At 41.3% G+C, this 18,979-nt stretch overlaps 1 protein-coding gene across 3 annotated transcripts in view; it reads left to right on the forward strand.

Annotated features, from left to right (window-relative positions):
- AGGF1 (angiogenic factor with G-patch and FHA domains 1) overlaps window positions 1-18,979 on the forward strand; it is a 37,425-nt gene that overhangs the window by 14,345 nt on the left and 4,101 nt on the right. For 2 of the 3 annotated variants that reach the window (XM_053931645.1, XM_053931646.1), the window contains exons 6-14: window positions 7,758-8,109; window positions 9,623-9,734; window positions 11,013-11,064; window positions 13,053-13,154; window positions 13,505-13,670; window positions 13,917-13,999; window positions 15,041-15,168; window positions 16,007-16,106; window positions 16,918-17,139. In XM_053931645.1, the coding sequence (XP_053787620.1) occupies window positions 7,758-8,109; window positions 9,623-9,734; window positions 11,013-11,064; window positions 13,053-13,154; window positions 13,505-13,670; window positions 13,917-13,999; window positions 15,041-15,168; window positions 16,007-16,106; window positions 16,918-17,118 (1,296 nt within the window). In that variant the 3' untranslated portion in view covers window positions 17,119-17,139. Of the gene's footprint in view, window positions 1-7,757; window positions 8,110-9,622; window positions 9,735-11,012; window positions 11,065-13,052; window positions 13,155-13,504; window positions 13,671-13,916; window positions 14,000-15,040; window positions 15,169-16,006; window positions 16,107-16,917; window positions 17,251-18,979 lie in introns of those variants that run through there. The other variant, XM_053931644.1, reaches the window with a different exon arrangement.

Here is an 18,979-nt window from a genome sequence, read left to right on the forward strand (position 1 = left end):
TGCTGTCTGGGTCTCACAGGTGTAGGATTCTTGGGTGCTGTCTGGCGTTTTGGTGGTTCGTCGCTTTTCTCTGGAACCGGGATGTACGCGTCGCGGGGACGACCCACGAGCATGTCCTGTAAACAGAAACTCGCAATTCTCGTTAGTCTCATTCTGAAGGTCTGGCTTGATTGACTTAAGTGGGCACCACTTGATCTTGCCCTCTTTTTTAACCGCCGCATACCCCCGTCCCGTGAGTACTAGTCTCCAGCCCCGTTCCCATTCGCCCAGTTCGTTTTTGATTACAACCTGTGGGCCCTCCTCTAGGGCTCGAGTGGCCCAGTGCTTTCAAACCGGACTGTCTGCCTCATCTCCTCTAGGGAACTTATTCAGTGCTAGCAAAGCTGTTGCCAGTATACGCGCTTGGTCTCCTGGGGGAACGGAATTGGTAAAGCCCTCTGCCTTTGCCAATACTTCTAGCTTAGCTTTCAGGGTCTGGTTTGCTCGCTCAACTATGGCTTGCCCGGTACTGTTATACGGGATACCTTGTACTAAGGTGATGCCCCATTTCGAGGCGAATTCTTGCACTGGTTTGGAAATGAAATTGGAACCGTTGTCAGTTTTGATTTGCTTGGGGATACCAAGCCATGCCATAGCTGTCAGCCAGTGCTGCATCGTGGCCTTAGAGTTAGCTTTGGGGTGCTGTGTGGCTACGATCGCTCCGCTGTAAGTGTCCACTGTCACTGCAAGCCATGCTCGGGGCTTTAGCAGTTGACATAAGATGAAGTCCGACTGCCAGATTTCCGAGGCCTTGAGACCTCTTGGGTTGACCCCGCTGGTCCATAGGGGCGACTTCTGGCAGTGAGGGCAAGTGGCCACTACGTGTTTTGCGTCCACGGTCGAGATCCCACATCTCCTCGCCAGTGCTTTGGCTCCGATCTGGAGCGACTCGTGCAGCTGCCGAGCTTCCTGCAGTGTCCACACTCCCTTTGCTGCGGCGTCCGCCTTGTCGTTGCCGGTCTGGAAGAAGTCCTTGACTGGGTTGTGGCTGTTGACGTGGATGACAGACACGGTGCCCCGTCGCGAGGAGAGCGCCTCCTCTAGCATTGAGGCCGCTGCTGACGTTGACACGCCTGGTCCTGACATGGCCAGGCAAAGCTTTGCCACGAATATAGAGTCCGTTACGATGTTGAGGTGTTCGTCTTGGAAGAGTCCGCACGCCAAGACCACTGCTGCTGCTTCCAGTTGTTGCACTGACAGTGTGGGATCACTTGTTTTAACACAGTGCCATTGCTCTCCTTCCTGCCACACTGCCGCTGCAGTAGAGGTCGTGGAGGAAGCGTCTGTGAAGACCGTCGGTCCCGGCTGCGGTCGGTCCATGACCTTTGGCGGCATGTCTATATCGACGATGGTCAGCAGCTGAGTCCAAGGTGGCCTGGTGGCATAGGAGATTTCTCCTCCGAAGCCGGTGAGAGCAAGGGCCAGGTGCTCCGATATTGCGGTCGACTCCGTGGTGGGCCGCTTGCGAAAGGGGAGGTGGATTCTTGTCGGCTCGGTTCCCAGGTGTCTCAGAGCGAGTCTCTTACCTTTCATGATGAGGTTGGCGATGCATTCAACTCCCGGGGAAAACGCTCGAGTTGGTCTTCCGAGGACCACCCATTGGATCGGCTGGGACTTTTCGGAAGGTCCTTGGGCTAGTGCTCCCACTCCTCCCTTTTGTGTGAAGTGGACGTATAGATCGAGTGGCGCATCTGGGTCCCACCTGGCAAGCGTGCCAGTAGACATCTGGTGCTCGATGAAGTCGAGGGAGCTCGCTGCTTGCGGCGTCAGCTCCTTGGGGTCCCAAGGGTGCTTTCCTTTCAGGAGGTCATATAGGGGTTCCATGACCTCGGGTGGAACCAGGATGACGTTGCGGAGCCACTGCAGAGAACCCACAAGGCGCTGCACGTCATGGAGCGTCTTGATGTCTCGGCGGACCTTCACCTTGGGAGGCGTCACGTAGGAGTCCGTGATCCCCACTCCCAGGAAGGTCACGCAGGGTCCTCTCTTGATCTTCGTGTTCGCAATCTCAAAGCCATTGGCCTGGAGAGTTTCCGTGATCGCGGTCACCAGGTGATCCACCTGGCTCGTCGATGGTGCAGCGACGAGGATGTCGTCCATGTATTGAACGGTGGTCGCAGCAGGGTAGGACTGTCGGACTGGCGCCAGTGCTCTGTCCAGGTGATCTGGCATATGGTCGGGCTGTCCACAAGACCTTGCGGCAGCACCTTCCATTGGAAGCGGAGGTTAGGTCGCTCGCCGTTCGGGAACACGATGGAAAAGGCGAACCGTTCCTTGTCCTCAGCATGCAGGGGTATTGAAAAGAAGCAGTCCTTGATGTCCAGCACTACGCATGGCTGCCCTTTGGGGATGGCTGAGTTCGCGGGCAGCAGTGTCTGAACTGGACCCATGGGTTGGATTGCCCTGTTCACCTCCCTCAGGTCGTGGATGAGGCGATGACCCTCTCCGGACCTTTTGGGGATTACAAATACGGGGGTGTTCCACGGGCTGGTGGAGGGTTCTATGTGACCCTTCTGCAGCTCGTGGCTGACCAGTTCCAGCAAGGCTGCCATTCGAGGCTTTGACAGGGGCCACTGCTCGACCCATATGGGGTCTGACGATTTCCAGGTCAGTCTGATTGGCAGTGGTGGGTGTACAGCAGTGGCCCTCAGGATAAATTTGTAATTCTGGCTCCTAACATAGCGAGGACATCCCTTCCTATCAAGGGTGGAGAGCTTTGTAGAATGTAAGGGTAGATTGCCACCGTCCGTTCCGGTCCCTTTTTCGTGTGGAGCGTTATGGCCACCAGCTGGGTGCTTTTCCACGCCCGGGATGGCCCTCCCACTCCGTTCACTGGGGGGACCTCTTTGCATTGCCAATGCTGAGGCCAAAGCGCTTGGGGGAAAACTGTGCAGTCGGATCCCGTGTCCGCCCAGAACTGAAGCCCTATGATGTGGGGATCCTGACTGCCGTAAAGGCGGCATGTCCCCCACATCTTCAGGGGTTCCTTCCCTATTTTCATGGCCAAGGCCACCCAGGGGTCCCGCTCTGGGGCGTCCCCTGCTGGCCCTGTGGCACAAGCGTGGCTTGTGGCAGTGGTGGACACGACGGTGCCGCTGGCGGCGCTGCAAAACTCTGCGATTGCGTCGCTGGTGGGGGTGCGAGGCTGGCTGCCTCCTGTGGGGGCATGGGGTATGAGGGCCCCCCTCCCCACTGGGGGTTGACATAAATGAGCCGCTTCGCATTCGCAGCGGGAGGAGGCTGAGTGCGGCCAGTGCGCCCCCTCCCTTTCCCGTTTCCCTGAGGCCGGGACCTGCAGTCCTTAGCGAAATGCCCCTTTTTCCCACAGCTCCAGCAGGGCCCTCTTGGGCGTGCCTGAGATGGGGGCACCGCCGCGGACTGCGGTGCCGGCTGGGGACAGCTCACTGCAATGTGGCCTGCCTGACCGCACTTAAAGCACGCCATGGCGCTGGTTAGGGTGTGAACGGCTGCCTGGATGGGTGTTAGGTGTTCTTCTCTTACGACGTGCCTGATCATATCGGCTAGGCTGGCCCCGGCTGGCAGGGAGCGCAGAATGTCTTTGGTGATGGAGTTACATTGCTGGCGCAAGCAGTCTGCTACCACGGGACCCTTTGCCTCTGCAGGCAGGGTAGAGGAGTCTACTGCCGCCTGCAGGCAGTCTACGAAATGCGTGAAGCTTTCACTCTCTGCCTGTCTTATAGTGGACCACGGTGACGGCTTGGCCACGACCAGAGAGGCAGCCCGAATAGCCTCCCTAGCAGCTCGAGTGGTGGCCCTGACCTCCTCAGCCCGCATCAATGCGGCTTGTTGCTGAGGTGTAACCATCTCATCATGCTTCCCCAGCAGCCTGGATAGGCTCGACCCATGCAATGGCTGCCCCGCCCCGGAAGCCTGGGTTAGAGCTCTCGTACAAATGTCTTCCCATTCCTGTTTGAACACAATCATTCCTGCACCACCGAGTATCATGCGACTTATTTGTTTGATATCAAAGGGGAGCAAGTCGTCATTACCAAAGAGGCCGTCCATGAGGGTGGAGACCATAGCCGAGTTGATCCCTTTCTCTGAGATTGCTTTGACAATTGCCTGTACGTCTTTGGTGTTTACCGGATTATATACCCATTGTTGGTTTCCCTCTGGTCCGGTGATCCTCACCGGGAAGGCTTTTACTGCCCCTGAGGGAGCCCACTTTGCACAAGCTATCTTTATTCTAGCCCAGTCGGTAAACTGGGCTGGTTCGCGTTGTAATTGCCTTTCGGTGTGGCTTAAGGCTTTATTTGGTTTTGTTTCAAACCGCGTCAGCTCCGCTTTTTCCGTTTTTGAGTCCCCGTCAGTGTCCGTCAGCTCTCCCGAGCTTTCGGAACTGGTGGAGCTCGACTCAGAGCCGGAAGTCGAGTGCCAGCGTATTTCCGGGTCCCGGTGCCTTTTCGTGCGGCTCCGGCCCCGTCCCTCCCCCTCCCTTCGGGGTGGTGCCGTTCCCGCCCCCTGGGCTTGCCCTGCCGCCCGCAGGGGGAGGTCTCTCCCTTAAATGGTAGCGCTTTGAGCATGGCTCCTGATTGGGCATGCGCTCTCCGCCGCCCCCCCTCCTCCTCCTTTCCTCGCGGCTGCGCACTAGCGAGAATCCGGGTATTCGGGGTCTTCCCGCAGGGAGCATGCGCGCCCCGCCCATCCTCTGGGTCGCCGGCACCATGTTCGGCTGGGTAGGGCAGCGGCGGCGGCGCCGCTCGTCCCTCCGCGTCTCTGGCTTCCCTCGGCAATTTCTCCCAAAAGGACTGCACGCGCTGTCACACCCCCGGCGCCGAGTCGCCGATCCACGGTGAAGGGACGGACGGGGGGTCCGCGAGTTTTTCAGGAAGCCCTGCGGGGGGGTTGGGCTCGGGCTCGGGGAGGGGGGGACGCGCCCAATCCCTCCGGGTCCCCGCTCCCGGGTACCTCGCTATCGGGGGCGGTTTGCGTTGCCGCTCCTACCCCCAGTTTGGGTGTGGCTAATAAACATGCGCTTGCCACGCTCCATGTTTCTTGTTCCTCTAACGCCTCGCGCAGAGCCCACTCGACTTTTCCCCAAGCCTTAAGGCTTTTTCCGCTGCCTGAGGTTTTTGTTTCCTCGGCTAATGCGGCCGTACATCTCCCCCACACCTCCGGGTGTAATATATCCACGGGACGTTCAATCGTCCCGAGCTCAAGGAGTCTCGCAATAGCGAGGTAAAAATCCTTGAGCTTACACTTAATTCCCCACTGCTTATAAATCGAACTCACGACCTTCGCGATGGCCTCCATGTGGATCGCTGGTCCGGGGACGTCTCCCCCGCCTAGAATCGGCTTGGCTGTTCTGGCCGCTGTCTCTCGTCCAGGAGATTCCCGCTACCCGAGGGTTTCTCTTTTCCCTTTCCACTCCCGGGTTTCGGCACCATATGTCGCCTTCTGATGAGAAGGCGGGCGACCTGGTTTCAAGACACAGCACGGCGACCCGGCCTCGCCCGGATCACTCGGGCCACAGACATGCACAGACACCAATGTGGTGGATGGTCAAATGGCGTTTATTATCTTATCTCATGGGGTTAAATAGTCAAGGGGGCTTCACTACGTCAGAAGGGGATGGTGGGTCTGGCTAGGGTTAGTAAGGAGTGGAAGACTACTGAGTTCAGGAGGGGCTGCATGCTTTAGGGGTGATTGATTAACTATAGCAGGAAGAAGGGGGGAAGGGTCTAGCTTTCCGTCACATCCCGAGATCTTCCGTTCGCCTGTCCCTATCTACCACAGTGAAAAAATACAGAAACTGAGAAGAGGCTTAATAGTCATATTGGCAAAATCATTGAATGAATGTATGTGTGGAATCCTTTGTCTATTTATAAACTGTTTTTAAAAATTCCTGTTTTCAATACAGAACCAAGAGTCTACTCTTTAGTAGGCAGGCTTTGAAACAGCACCTTTTTACTTTCTAGTTTAAAAATATCTGAAATTATGCCAAAAATGGAGTATCACGGGGTTCACTGTGGAGTTGAGCAGTTGGAGCCTTGTACTTGAGCATCAGCGCATCACAGTCATGTCTTGTTTTGCCTTGCTTGTGATTTGAGCAGATGGTGTAGTTTCTTTGTTTTCAGATTAGATTAGAATACCCTGAGCTACTTTCTTAGTTCACCATGTTAAAGAAGTAATATGTTTTAGAGTGCAGAAGACCTTGGTATGTTTGGTATCAATCTAATACCCATACCAAATATAAATGTAGGCAAAGGCAAACACACTGAAAAATTTAACTCATACAAGGAAAAATCAGATATTCCAAAAATATTTCTAATGGAATTAACATGTTTGAAATGTCTAAACTGTGTAGGCTTATTTGTGGCAGGACTGCTACATTTTTTGTTTAAAATAAACAACATTACACAGTGACCTTGCTATCCTGTTCCTTTCTATCCAAGAACTTAGGGGATTTTGGGAGGAGGGCTAGTGCATTACAGAGAAACCCTGAACAAACCAATAGTCTTTCAGTTAAAGCATAAAAACCTTTTTTAAAAGTGCTGGTTTTACCTGAGAACCTGCTGTCTTACTGAACATGTTTCAAAGGTACACTCTCCTATCCAACAGCTGAGAGGAATTCTTATGTTTGTCATAATCTGTGCCACTGATCCATTTTTACAATTCTGAAAGTGCTTTAATTTCCATAATAATAATATTCACATTATTTCATTTATCTTGAAATGGAAACACACAGAAGAAGGTCAAGCATGTGTTTTTTACCTGTTGTGTTGCAATATTTCATACAATTAAGGCAATTGAATGCATTTAATTACTCTGAACTCAAAATGGCACATAATTTAATCTGAGATTTTATTTATCTTTTAAAGCTACTTCAATTCTTCTTTCTCTATTTTCTCTTTTTTTCCTTCTTTTTTTTAACATAGTTGTCAAGCTGCTAGATTGAGAATTACATTTTCAAGCTACTCTGGAAAAATTAATATGAAACTTTAGATTTCTCAGTTAAAAATATTGTTTGGGTTTTTTTTTATTTCTGATGATGAAATAAGTGGAAGAACCTGTAATGATCCAATCTGTCTGATATTTAGTAGAGAAATTGAAAAACTTTTTGCAGTAGAAAATCTTTTTAGTAGAACTATTTCACATAGCATAAGTTAAGCTTATACTCTCTATCTGCTATCTTGATTAAAGGCTCTGTTAAAGATGTGGTTTTGAAAGCAGAAAGAACAGGTCTATAGTTAAAGCATGAGTGAGCATTCCAGATATTCTGGACTCTGGTAATAAAAAAAGAAGACAAAAACAAGAGGAATATAAAATGAAGATCAGTTAAAGACCTTCTAAGCAAGTTGCAAGAATTGAATGAGAGAGAGACAGAAATGAGTGTCATAAAAGCAAAATAGGAAAATATTCAAAGTGATGTTGTACAAGTTTGAAAGTGAGGACAAGATTCTAAAGTTTCTAATAATTTCTAAAGTGTGAGTAAAGAGTGACGTTTGAAGAGGAGGGCAGTCACACTTTCCCAAATAGAACATGGTCTCAGTCAAATCTAACAGGATGTGAAAATATTTTTACTGAAATGTAAAAGTTTTGCTGACTGCATGTGTAAAACTTTCTGGAAATAAACTATTTCTTAATAATTCTAAAAATAATTCTTCCTAAGTGAAGAATTTACTTCCAGGCTATGCTTTAGAAAAACTCTATCTGGAAATCTGTAAAGACTGTAACATTGTATGACTGCCTTCCAGGATTTGGACACAGAAGAGCAGAAAACATCTAACAGTCTGAATTGCTTTTCCACCACCGAGCAAGTAAGTTCTACTGAAGAAGATGAATCTCTAAATGTAAGAAAGAAGACTAAAATGGACAAAAAACCATTAAACAGTCTAACAGCCAAAGAATCCATTTCTGCAGATGGTATAAATTCACATTCGCAAAAAAGTACACCAGACGCTGCAGCGTATACAGATGACAGTAGAACAGCAGACACAGAGAGTGAACCAGAAGAAGGTGAAATTACAGATTCTGAGTGTGAAACCTACAGTGGGGAGGAATTAACAAGTGAAGAAACTGGTGATTCAGAATACTCAGAAAATGAAGGTGAGTTATTGTGGATTATATGTCGTATTACTGTATTTTTCCAGAAGCCTGTTAAAAAAACCTGTTTGAATAATTTAAAAAAATATACAAAAGCATGTGAGATACTTTGAAAATGTGCTATATGTTGCCAGCATTTCTTTTGCTCTCTTTACTTGTACAAAAGTAAGTAGTAGTGTTTTTATAAAAGCTGTTACTGATGTAACAACTGTGCTTGTGTAGAAACCTCAGGGATTGTGAAAATTTGGTTTGATTGAAAATAGGAGTTCTAGACCAGTAATTCACAGTAATGCTGTGTATTGACTCTCTTAAATTAATATACAGTATTTTTGATACTGTTTGTAAACCATTGTGTGCAACTGAATGCAAGATGGGTCTACTGTGGTGAAAAGCAGCATGGAATAGTCAGTACTAGTTCAAATCCTATTTTGTGTATATTCCAGTGGGAAATTGTGAGAAATGGATATAGACAGGAAACCTGTATACTGTTTTATACCAAAATGTTCTGCTAGGTCCTTAAAAAACAAAAAAAATTAAGGTAACCTGTGAAAAGCTTGATGCAGCCAGTCAGAACTATGTATGTGCAAAGGATATTCCAAATCACAGAATTAAATACAACCCATAGAAAACCATATTGTAGCCTGTGCCCTGCTCAGAGTATACTGTCAGTTTGTTTCTTATGTTTTCATTATTTTACTTAACAACTCAGATTGTAGGTGATAAATGCTAACCAAAATGGGTTTGCTACCATCAGGCTTTCAGATTAAATTGTCTTTTCTTAATATCCAATTTGGCAGTAATGCTGAAATAATAAAAACTGGGGACAGTTTCTCTTCCCCTAGTAGCTTTTAAGGTAGTGTCTTTTCATCTATGTCTGTTTCTTGTTGAGGTCATTGGAGATTTTTTCTACAAATGCACATCCAAGTACAGAATTCATACAGCAGTCAGAATATAGTAGGTTAATGGTTAATCAGGTGATAAAGCATATGTATCTGTAGGTTCTGTCTATTATTTTTTCTTATCCATGTTGATGAATAGCATTCCTAAGAGAAAAAAAAACAGTAAAAATACATTTGACATAGAAATTGACAGATAAAAAGTTTGATATGCAGTAGGTCTGAGATGTGATGAACAAAAAGGTGCTGCCTTTTATCAAAGTAAAATTGTTTTCTAATCTGTAACAATTAATGATCCATAAATTTATAATATATTAGTAAATTTTGTGAATGTATATATATTTTACTGCTGTAACTAAAGAGTTGTCTGCATGTAAACCAGAATTAGGAAAACATTTGTAACACTTTGGTGTGCAGTCAGAAAGCCTTTGAAACAACAATCTCATTGAAGTTTTCTCTCAGATGTTGTTACATGTTTCTTTTTATGAAAGTTGTATATTACTCAGCCAGGTAATGGATGAATGTTTTTCAGTTTTTTGAAAACTATAGACTATAAAGTTAAAACTGTGTTGGTAGTATTGGTGGTGGTGATTTTTTTTTTCTTTTCTTTATAATTATAGATGAAGAAAAGATCTGGCCTCCTTGTATCAGAGTAATAGTAATAAGATCACCAGTTCTACAGACTGGGTCACTTTATATTATCACTGCTGTGAAACCTGCTACAATTGGAAGGTAAAACTGAAGGAATTTTATTTATTTTTATATATATATATATATATATATATATAATCAAACTACCTCTTTGAAAGCTGTGGAAAGCACTTAGGATTGCTTGTCTCTACTCTTCATGCTTGTCTTCCTATCCTGCAGCAGTTGTGAGGTACTCTGGGTTTGGTTATTCCACAGAAAGAAATTAAGAAATTCAAGTCAGTTCACATAACAACATGTTGTCATGATAATGTAACAGCATACACACTTAATGCAGCTCAGCAGACCTGAATAGTTAGTGATAATTTGATGTTGTGACTGAACCCTAGTGGCAGCAAAGCTGCAATCTCTTCTTTGAAAACTTGTTTCCTAGAAAGTAAGTAAATTTTGTCCCAGGCCACTGAAGTACTTTTATTTTCAGAAATGGAAGAACACCCTTCAGAAATACAGGATCACTAGGAAGCATATCCTAGACTTCCTCACACCTTCAAATTTCAGTAGGGTTTCTTCATTGTCTTTAGATAATAAGCTGGTTTGTGCTAGACTGTATGCATTCTTAAGAGTTCTAAACCTGGTTTGTTCATTGTTGATGATGAATTTAATGATGATGTAAAGCTTTCTTCAATGCTTACTTGAAAACTTCACCCTAGAAAAGCTGTTTCTGTCTTATACTGATAGACATGTTTTGATTTGCTCTTAAAGGTTGAGTCCATGTATGTGAAGATGAATAGACAACTCTATTTTGAATTTCCATATAGGTCTTTTACTAGCTGCATTGCTTCTTAATCCCTTAAGAAGTATAAGAATCATATACAAATTCCTTCTTCCTACTGCACTGTTTTGATAACAAAAAATGCAAACAAACCAAAACTCACCCTGTACAGATTTCTTTTTGTTTACGTGTATTACCTGCCTAATGAAACAAAGAGTTCAACTTCACCATGGAAGACCAACACCAAGATACACTAAAGAGCCTGAAGGATGCAGAGTTCAGACTGTTATGTAAAGGCATTGCATGACAGTTCAGATAGAAATATCAAGGTTATATATAAGAATTTAATGGTAAAATTTGATCATTTATTAATCATCTGCTTTGTATCATTTATACAAATGACAGAAGGCACCTGACACAAGTCTTTACATTGTGTATACAGCAACACAATGTTTTGTATCTGTAGAAAATTGCTAATAGCTTAGAAGAGAAATATGATATTACAGTTCAATTAAAATATACCTTTCATAAGCCACCTATAAGACCTACTTATACTTTGTTGTGATTTGTATATCAACTTGCCTTTCCAGAGAAAAAGACGTTGGACACACTCTTCAGATTCCTGAAGCTGGAGTCAGTAAGGTAACTCTTGTTCATGTCTGCTGAAAGGTAGATCAGAAGACATAAATGTATGAATAAAGCTTTGGATTTTATGGCCTGAAATTTGGGACATTGTGTTAATTTTTTGAAAGAACTTTCGGAATGAGATATGGTTTTAGCCAGACTTGAATTTAGAAAAAAGGAAAACATACACTGAATGAGAACTTAAAACAAATAACAGTGTGTTTTCAAAGTCTTTTGAGTCTTTAATTTCATAGTTATTGAACTTGAGGACAAACCCTGTTAAGTACTAATGGTATATAAAATTTTGATGTCAGATAGTAAGAATTTCTTTACCAAGTAATGCAATCCTTGCACTTACACTCAGAGCAAAAAGGTTTATTTTATTTTCTTTCAAGCAACTATGGAAATTATGTTGAGGGAGATTGAAAAATTAACAGAATTCCTTTCAATGGTAGATTGAGTGGAAATTTTTGTTATCAATTATTTGCTCTGTTTTGCTAAATACTTCAACACAGACCCTAAATACAGCACTGCTAATAAAATAAAACTGTAGATTGACAAAGTTGTGTCATCCAAATAAAAAGTTTGGTTAAAAAAATCTAAAAATGCAAGTATCTCATGAAACACACTTTACTATGTGTATTTTAAATGCTGGTTCTCATTAATCAGCTGCTGTATTTCATACTGAATAATTGCCAGAATAAATATTTCCCTGCTATTAATAACTTTTTCAGGCATGTGTTTGAAACTGGGCAAATAATGAAGCCAAAACTCTTTTGTTTTTCTGTAATGTTACCATTTTAGTACTTCACAGATACTAACAGTTTATATAAGAAGTTACTTCATTTTTCAGATAAAGAAGCAAAGGTGAAAAGATAAATTACATATCTGCAGGAATAAAAAGTTATGTACTTGTTTGTTTTCCTCACTATTCTTACTTTTTGGCTATGGTCAACTTTGGTGTTTACTTTTCTTGACTGGAAAGTGAGATTTAAAAAAATGCCACACCCTGCAGATTTAGCCTCTTTAGAAGAAGTTTTAGTTCTATTCAGTAAAGCAGAAGTAGAAAATAAAATGCCTATTGAATGAACTAGTCAGTGTACATCATTATGGGAGTGTTCCATGTAGTAAGAAATGCTAGCCAATCTTCAATTTTTTTTTAACTGAAAACAGCAACTACAATTGCTCTAATTTGAAACAGTCACTTCTTAACAGCCACTTCTCTAGATTTACTGCTTTTACTGGAAGTTTTAGTAGGTTGGAGAAGTTGGTACTTTGGCTTGTTTAGTGGGCTTTTTTGGAGGTAGTGCATATCTTTATGAATTTGGCCAGGAGCTGCACTTTTTCTGGTCTGGGGGAGCAATATCTATACAGAACTGCAACAAGACCAAAAAAAAAAAAAAACCACCAAAAAAGCCCACCACATTATTAGTCTCAATATCAGAAATATTGAGACTAATAATGTCTCAACAGCAAAACAGCAAAAGATTGGTACTGATGGTGTCCTAAGTATTAAGATGCTGGAGAAGGTGAGTTATGTGAAAGTTATAAAAGCATGGCATTTAGGGAGTTATTTCAGATATGAAAGACCAAGTAAACTGAAGCAGAATGAGAACTTTTTTATTAAATGAGTATGCTATAAAATACCTTAAGAGCAAAAACCCTGTTATTTAGAACAGTTAAGAAGGCTATATTACTGAATCTTGCAGTTCTTTAAGTAAAGCATACTTGACACATTGGAAGAATATAGTTGTCCAGTACTGAATCAGCTTATGAATAAAATCATTACATTAACTGTATACATTAGTTCATGCTGTTGTGGCCCATTCATTTACATTTCACAAGAATTAAATTATAAAATGTGAAAACTTTATTAACTTAAGAGTACCAGAGCCACTCATTTTAAAGGTCTCAAAATATATTTTGAAATCTTACTGTAAAATAACTTTTAAATTGTGAAGTATTCACTTAACAAGAACATTTAACTTAACGCTTCTATTTTTCAGTTTCATGCAGAAGTGTATTTTGACCACGATTTGCAAAATTATGTTCTTGTGGATCAAGGCAGTCAGAATGGAACAGTTGTTAATGGAAATCAGATTCTCCAGGTGAGTACCTACTGTTTCAGTGCTCTATATATTGCAGAAAACTAATCTTCTGGTAATTTCAAATGTTTTATGGCAAATCACTTACAATGCCATTGTATGTCTTCTTTCATACATTTATGCCTGCCTTGGTTCCCTTCTGATTTCAGGGCCACTTGAAGTACTTAATATTTGGTTATACTAGGAAAAACCCACTATGGTTACAGTTGCTAGAGTGAAATACCCACTGTCGTTAAACAGTTGCCTACATTGTGAGACCAAACTGAAGTACTGAGTTGTAAGCAGTGTGCATGAAATAGAGTTCCTATCCTTCATGAGTTTTTAACTTGCCTACTAAAACTTTCGTTTATTAGCCTAAAACAAAGTGTGATCCCTACATCCTGGAACATGGAGATGAGGTGAAGATCGGCGAAACTGTGCTTTCTTTTCATATTCACCCCAGCGGTGATACTTGTGATGGATGTGAACCAGGACAAGTTAGAGCACATCTTCGCCTGGACAAGAAAAAAGAGTCTTCTGGTTTGTCATATTATCACAGGATACATCTTTTATTATGGCTGTCTACTTTATAAAAAATAATAATTAGTTCAGTTTTCATATAATTTTCTTGTCAGCTGGGAATAGTTGTACATAATGTCGTATTTTCTTCTTGGTATATGTGTCTATGTATAATAATGTCAGAACAAAAATTCTTTCATTTGTCTTATGATTCAAAACATTGCTACATTAGTAATTACAAATTCAATCTTGTGTTCTTCATTTTAGTTTGTCCAGCACTTAGCAAAGAAGAGAGAGAGCTAGTCAGAAGAAAAGCATTAAAACAAATACGGGTGAAATATGGTTTACAGGTGAGTTTACAGTAGAAGTTGATTAAGTTTTTGTAATCTTGTGGTTCTTACCTTTTTTTTAAGTACTTTGTGATTCCTATTTTAAGCTACAGACTTTGCTGAATAAGGGAAGTTTTCAAATGCCCTTAAACTTAGCCTGGTTTGTCTTTTGTACCCTAAATAATTATTCTTTACAAACCTCTGTGAAGAAAGATTATGGTAAGTTCCACTGAAAATTAGAAAGTTCATCATGAAAGTTCCATTGAAAATTAGAAAGAAGATCCTTTCAAAGTATACAAGATTCCTCATCCTTTTGAAGTTAAGATTTTGCAAGACACTTCTGTTTTTTTTTCTGTAGATTAAGTTTTCACTGAATTGTAGTCCTGTCTTTCATTTGGAAAGGAAACATAATGAGCAACTGAAAAAATTATGGAAGGAAATAGGAATTTTTTTCAGGTTTTTAAGTCCGTAGAACAATACCAACATGAACATACAGGCAATATAATATATATGTATTCAAATGACTTCTGTGGTAGAGATAATTTTAACATGCAGTTACTTACAGCATTTGTACTAAGTATTCATGTAAAAAACAGAATGCCATTGTTTCTATAAAATTCTTCAGGTACCAAAATAATACTGATACAGAATCTGTAAACATACTTAATTCTGTCATTTATTCTGAAAAAAAGTAGTTGCTGAGGAGCAGGCTAAATGGTTATATAAAAAGCCAGTGGCATATCCACATGGTTTTCTGCTTAATATGGAGAGATTGACTCTTCATACCAAGAGAAGATTCAAGAGAATCTGTTATTTTATTTACAGCTTCTGAGAAATTACTGAAATGGCAATGTTACATGATGATGGCAATAATATGGTTTACAAGGTATGCCTGTAAGCTAAGAAAATACCAAGTGAGGACTGTAAGTTTTGTTACAAGATTTAGAATTAATAAAAAAGGCTGAAGCTCCCATACTTTTGGAGGGAAAAGGGAAGTTAACAAAAATAAAGAATTTAAATCCCAGTCTCTTTGTCTTGATGCAATTAAATCTCCTTGGAAAGAATACAGAATATGAAGACAACAAGGCAGTGAAAAATCCAAAGTACAAAGACAGAGCAGGAAAACGCAGAGAGACCGTTGGAAGTGAAGGAACCTTCCAGAGAGATGACAGTTCAGCTTCTGTTCATATGTAAGTTGGGGGTTGGGGGAAAGTATCCCCCATGTCCTTCTCTTGTGAATCTTAAAAAAATTATCATTAAATAAGTATAATTTTGTTACTAGCATGCAGTTTGTTAAATTACAAATTCTATATATTGTGTTAGGAGAGCTAGAAAACGTTAAACTTTTCACACTTCCAATTTCATGTGCTTTTATTTATTAACTCATCAACGTCCATATAAAAATATATGGAAGGTGAAGAGTTAAGGATGGCAGTAAGGACACTTATTTCCTTAGGAACTCAAAAATATAAAGAACTCCCCAGTTACACTACTGACATCTTCAATAGTGTCTGTTTTTCAAGTGGTTCAATTTTTATTTTTCCTATTCAGTCCCAATAATAGTACACATGCAGATTTTTCACCTGCAGCTTCTCTCACTGTCAATCCAGCCACTCACTGGACATGCATTTACATACCTCTCAAATGACACTTGATGTTCCTTCAGTTGTTACTTTGCCTCTGTAGCTGTAGTTGTTGTTTTTTTTTTTTAAGAAGCATGAACTTGTAGGTGCATGTAAATTAATAAAAGGAAGTGTGAGATGATGAAATAGGTGCAGTAGGATGCGATACCACTTTTTCCGTGTTGTAATCCATACCCTCCCACCCATGATGCATCTTTTTAACTCCTAAAGCAAGCAAGTAGTTCAGGAGTTTTAAGAAAACTGATACTGACCTGAGGCTTGTTCTTCTGGATAGCTCTTGATGGACTGATTCCTGATTTCTATATGTATGTACATTTCTGTTGTTCAGTATTTGAAAGCATACTCTTAACTCTTGCTTATCAGTTATCTTAAACTTTCTTCAAAGTGAAATCAGCAATAGCAACAAAGGACATAAAATGTTGGAGAAGATGGGATGGAAGAAGGGGGAAGGTCTGGGAAAGGATGGTGGTGGCATGAAGGATCCGGTAAGTCTTTCTGGTTTTCACTTGAAACAAAAATAATAGGAACATATTTCAAGTGAAAAGTATCTAATTTGTTTGCAACTATTCACTTGAAACATATAAAAACCGTGATTCAGAAGGAATAATCTCAATAGAACTAATCTCAAAATATTTTTTCTTTGACTAATAAGGTATTTTGAAATTTTAGTAGTGTTGTCCCTTCACTACACTGTGTTCACTAGGAAACTAAGCAAAGGAGGACAGACAGCTTCTAGCCACTGAATAATATCATATTTGAATATGAAGTCTGGAGGAAAATTTGAATAATTTAAGTGATGTGATTTGAAGATTGATTTAGGGTAGATTTCTTTCTCAGAGGCTGATGTAGCACAGAAGTCAAGCTGGATGATGGGCATTGAGAGAGGAAAAGCTGGCAGAAGTCACTGTAGACAGCAAGTTGTGGGCCTCTGTGGCAGCCACGTTAGCCCCATTCTTGTCACCAGAGATGTGCTGTCTTTTGGCAGTAGTGCTGCTCAGAACCACACCATATCCTGTGTTGTCAAACTAGCCAGCATAGGGATCATACGCTGCTCACTCGGTGAGGTGTATTTCACAGTCATTTTTGTGGCAGGGGACATTATTCAGGACTCTAGATCATAGTTCCAGAAGTGGTGATGTGGCACATCATTTTCATGGTACTGTTCATGATCTAGGTGTTTTAGAACATTAAAGAAGTGCTTGGGGAGAGGGAGTGGAACATATATTAGAAAATCAAAATTTGTAGTATTTAGAATACCTAACTTGCAATTACAATAATATTTCATGTATTTGACAGATCCAACTGGAATTACATCAGAAGCATGCAGGTTTAGGTACTAGGAGACCAGCCTCAATTGAAGATGTTCAACTTGTCCAGAGCAAGAATAAAAAGAACTGGGATAAAGCAAGAGAGAGGTTCGCTGAAAACTTCCAAGACCCTAAATCTCAAAGGGATACAGCTAAGAGTACACTTTGGGTCAGAGGGACAGTAGACTGAAGTATCTAGTCCCACAGCAAGGTAATTCCTGAGTATAAATAGTTGGGAGAGAATCTATTTTTATTCTTTTTGCTTTTGCTAAAGCAGGAGTTTGGTTATATGTAAAATACAGTTGTGGAAAAACTTATTCAAGATTAACTCTGTTATGTTAATTGGTTTTCTGTAGTCTTCATGCTTTTATACACATTTTAATATGATATGAATGGAGTTTAGAGGGATATTCAAATTTAACTACTTGAAAATTATTTTCATCAGAAACAGGAATCTTCCATGGTGTTTTTACACTTCTCAGAAAGTTACACAAAACATCTGTTACAGTTAAATATGATACCTTTAACACTTGAACAGTGGTTTAAAATCAAGATGAAAAAATAAATCCCCCAGATCCCTAGTAAAAAAAGTACCATATTGCTGTTTCTTCATGTTTGCCATGAAGTGCTCGACAAGAGGCACACCACTCTTAAATTCATACAGTTCAGTACCAGCTACATGTCTCAGCATACATTTTGCAAAGGAAAAGGGGGAAAAGGTTTGTTTTTAAATGATTCATGATTACTGTTCAAAAATACCATACTCCATGAAATAAACTACCAGCATTAGTGAAGAAAACAGTGTTCAGAGACAGCTTGTAGCAAAATTTTCTTCTGTGAAGAACTTGTTTGAGATTTGTTTAGTAAATCTGTATCATGCCTTTAAAAGAGGAGGTATGTTTAGAAAACTGCTGTCTGTTTGTATTTATTAACTTCTTTGTCTGATACATCCATTGCTGGCAATGGAGTTTATGCCAGAAAAAAACATCACAAATAAGTGATTTTTGATGGGGAAGGATTTCCAAACTGAAGCTAAAAGATTGGTATTTATTGACTGTTCCTAAACACAATAAATCATTGTCAATTTAAGAAGCATGCTTCCTCAAGCTATCTTGTCCATATGTTCGATAGGAGTGCTCTTCTAAAATGAGTAAAACTTAATCCCACTTTGTTCAAGTTGAAGTTCTGGTACTTGTCCAAGGAAACATGATAGTCTCACCGTCTTACCAGATCATGCACACAACTGTGAAGCACTGTGGAGTAAAAGCAAAACAAGTTACCAGCCATTTGTCTTAATCTAGACACATACAGTATAAAGCAAAAGGTCCAGTCTATTATTTAAATCATGAAACTAGGCCAAGTTTACAACCTGATGCACACCTTACTTCTGCAGACAGAGGTGAAGATAAAATTATCCACACTCAGTGCATGGAGCACCATAACTAAAATGAGGTCACTGTTTGCCTTTGTCAGCACTTAGTTTTCTACTGATTTAGTGACACACATGTATTATTGCTGTTGCAATAATATACAAGTATTGCTGTATTACGTACTATGCTGTTGCGTTCCTTTTTATTGGCAACTTCACATTTTCAGAGGCTTTTTCTAGCTGTGAAAAAATGTTGTTTTGTAAGTTCTGTTCTGTACTTGTTAAGTTTTTGTTCACTATTTATCTAAAAACCTCTTCCAGCTGGCAGGAGGAAAAAGCCCCCGTATGCTAAAATAATGTTTTTGCATTTTTTTCTTTTTACTTCTGTAGTCTTCAGAGTAAATCAAACTATAAACCTTAATGTGGTGTGAGTAGGAACTGTAACTTTCCCTCTCCCCAGTTATTCAAGTGTAACAGCTCTAAGAACAGTGAATCAACGGTTTATGAAGTTTTTGAAGTAAGACATCATTTGCCTTCTGTGAGAGGCATGGTCTCGTGCAGTCAAGACTGACTGCTTTCAGTACTGCAGCTTCCTCTTTCAGCAGTTCCATACAAAGGGCTGAAGCTTAGTCTTGGTTCAGTGTTGGTGCGACAAATCCTATTCTCTCTTGATGCTGCCTAG

Source organism: Vidua chalybeata, chromosome Z (genome assembly GCF_026979565.1).
Source record: "Vidua chalybeata isolate OUT-0048 chromosome Z, bVidCha1 merged haplotype, whole genome shotgun sequence".
In the NCBI taxonomy this organism is placed as follows: Eukaryota; Metazoa; Chordata; class Aves; order Passeriformes; family Viduidae; genus Vidua; species Vidua chalybeata.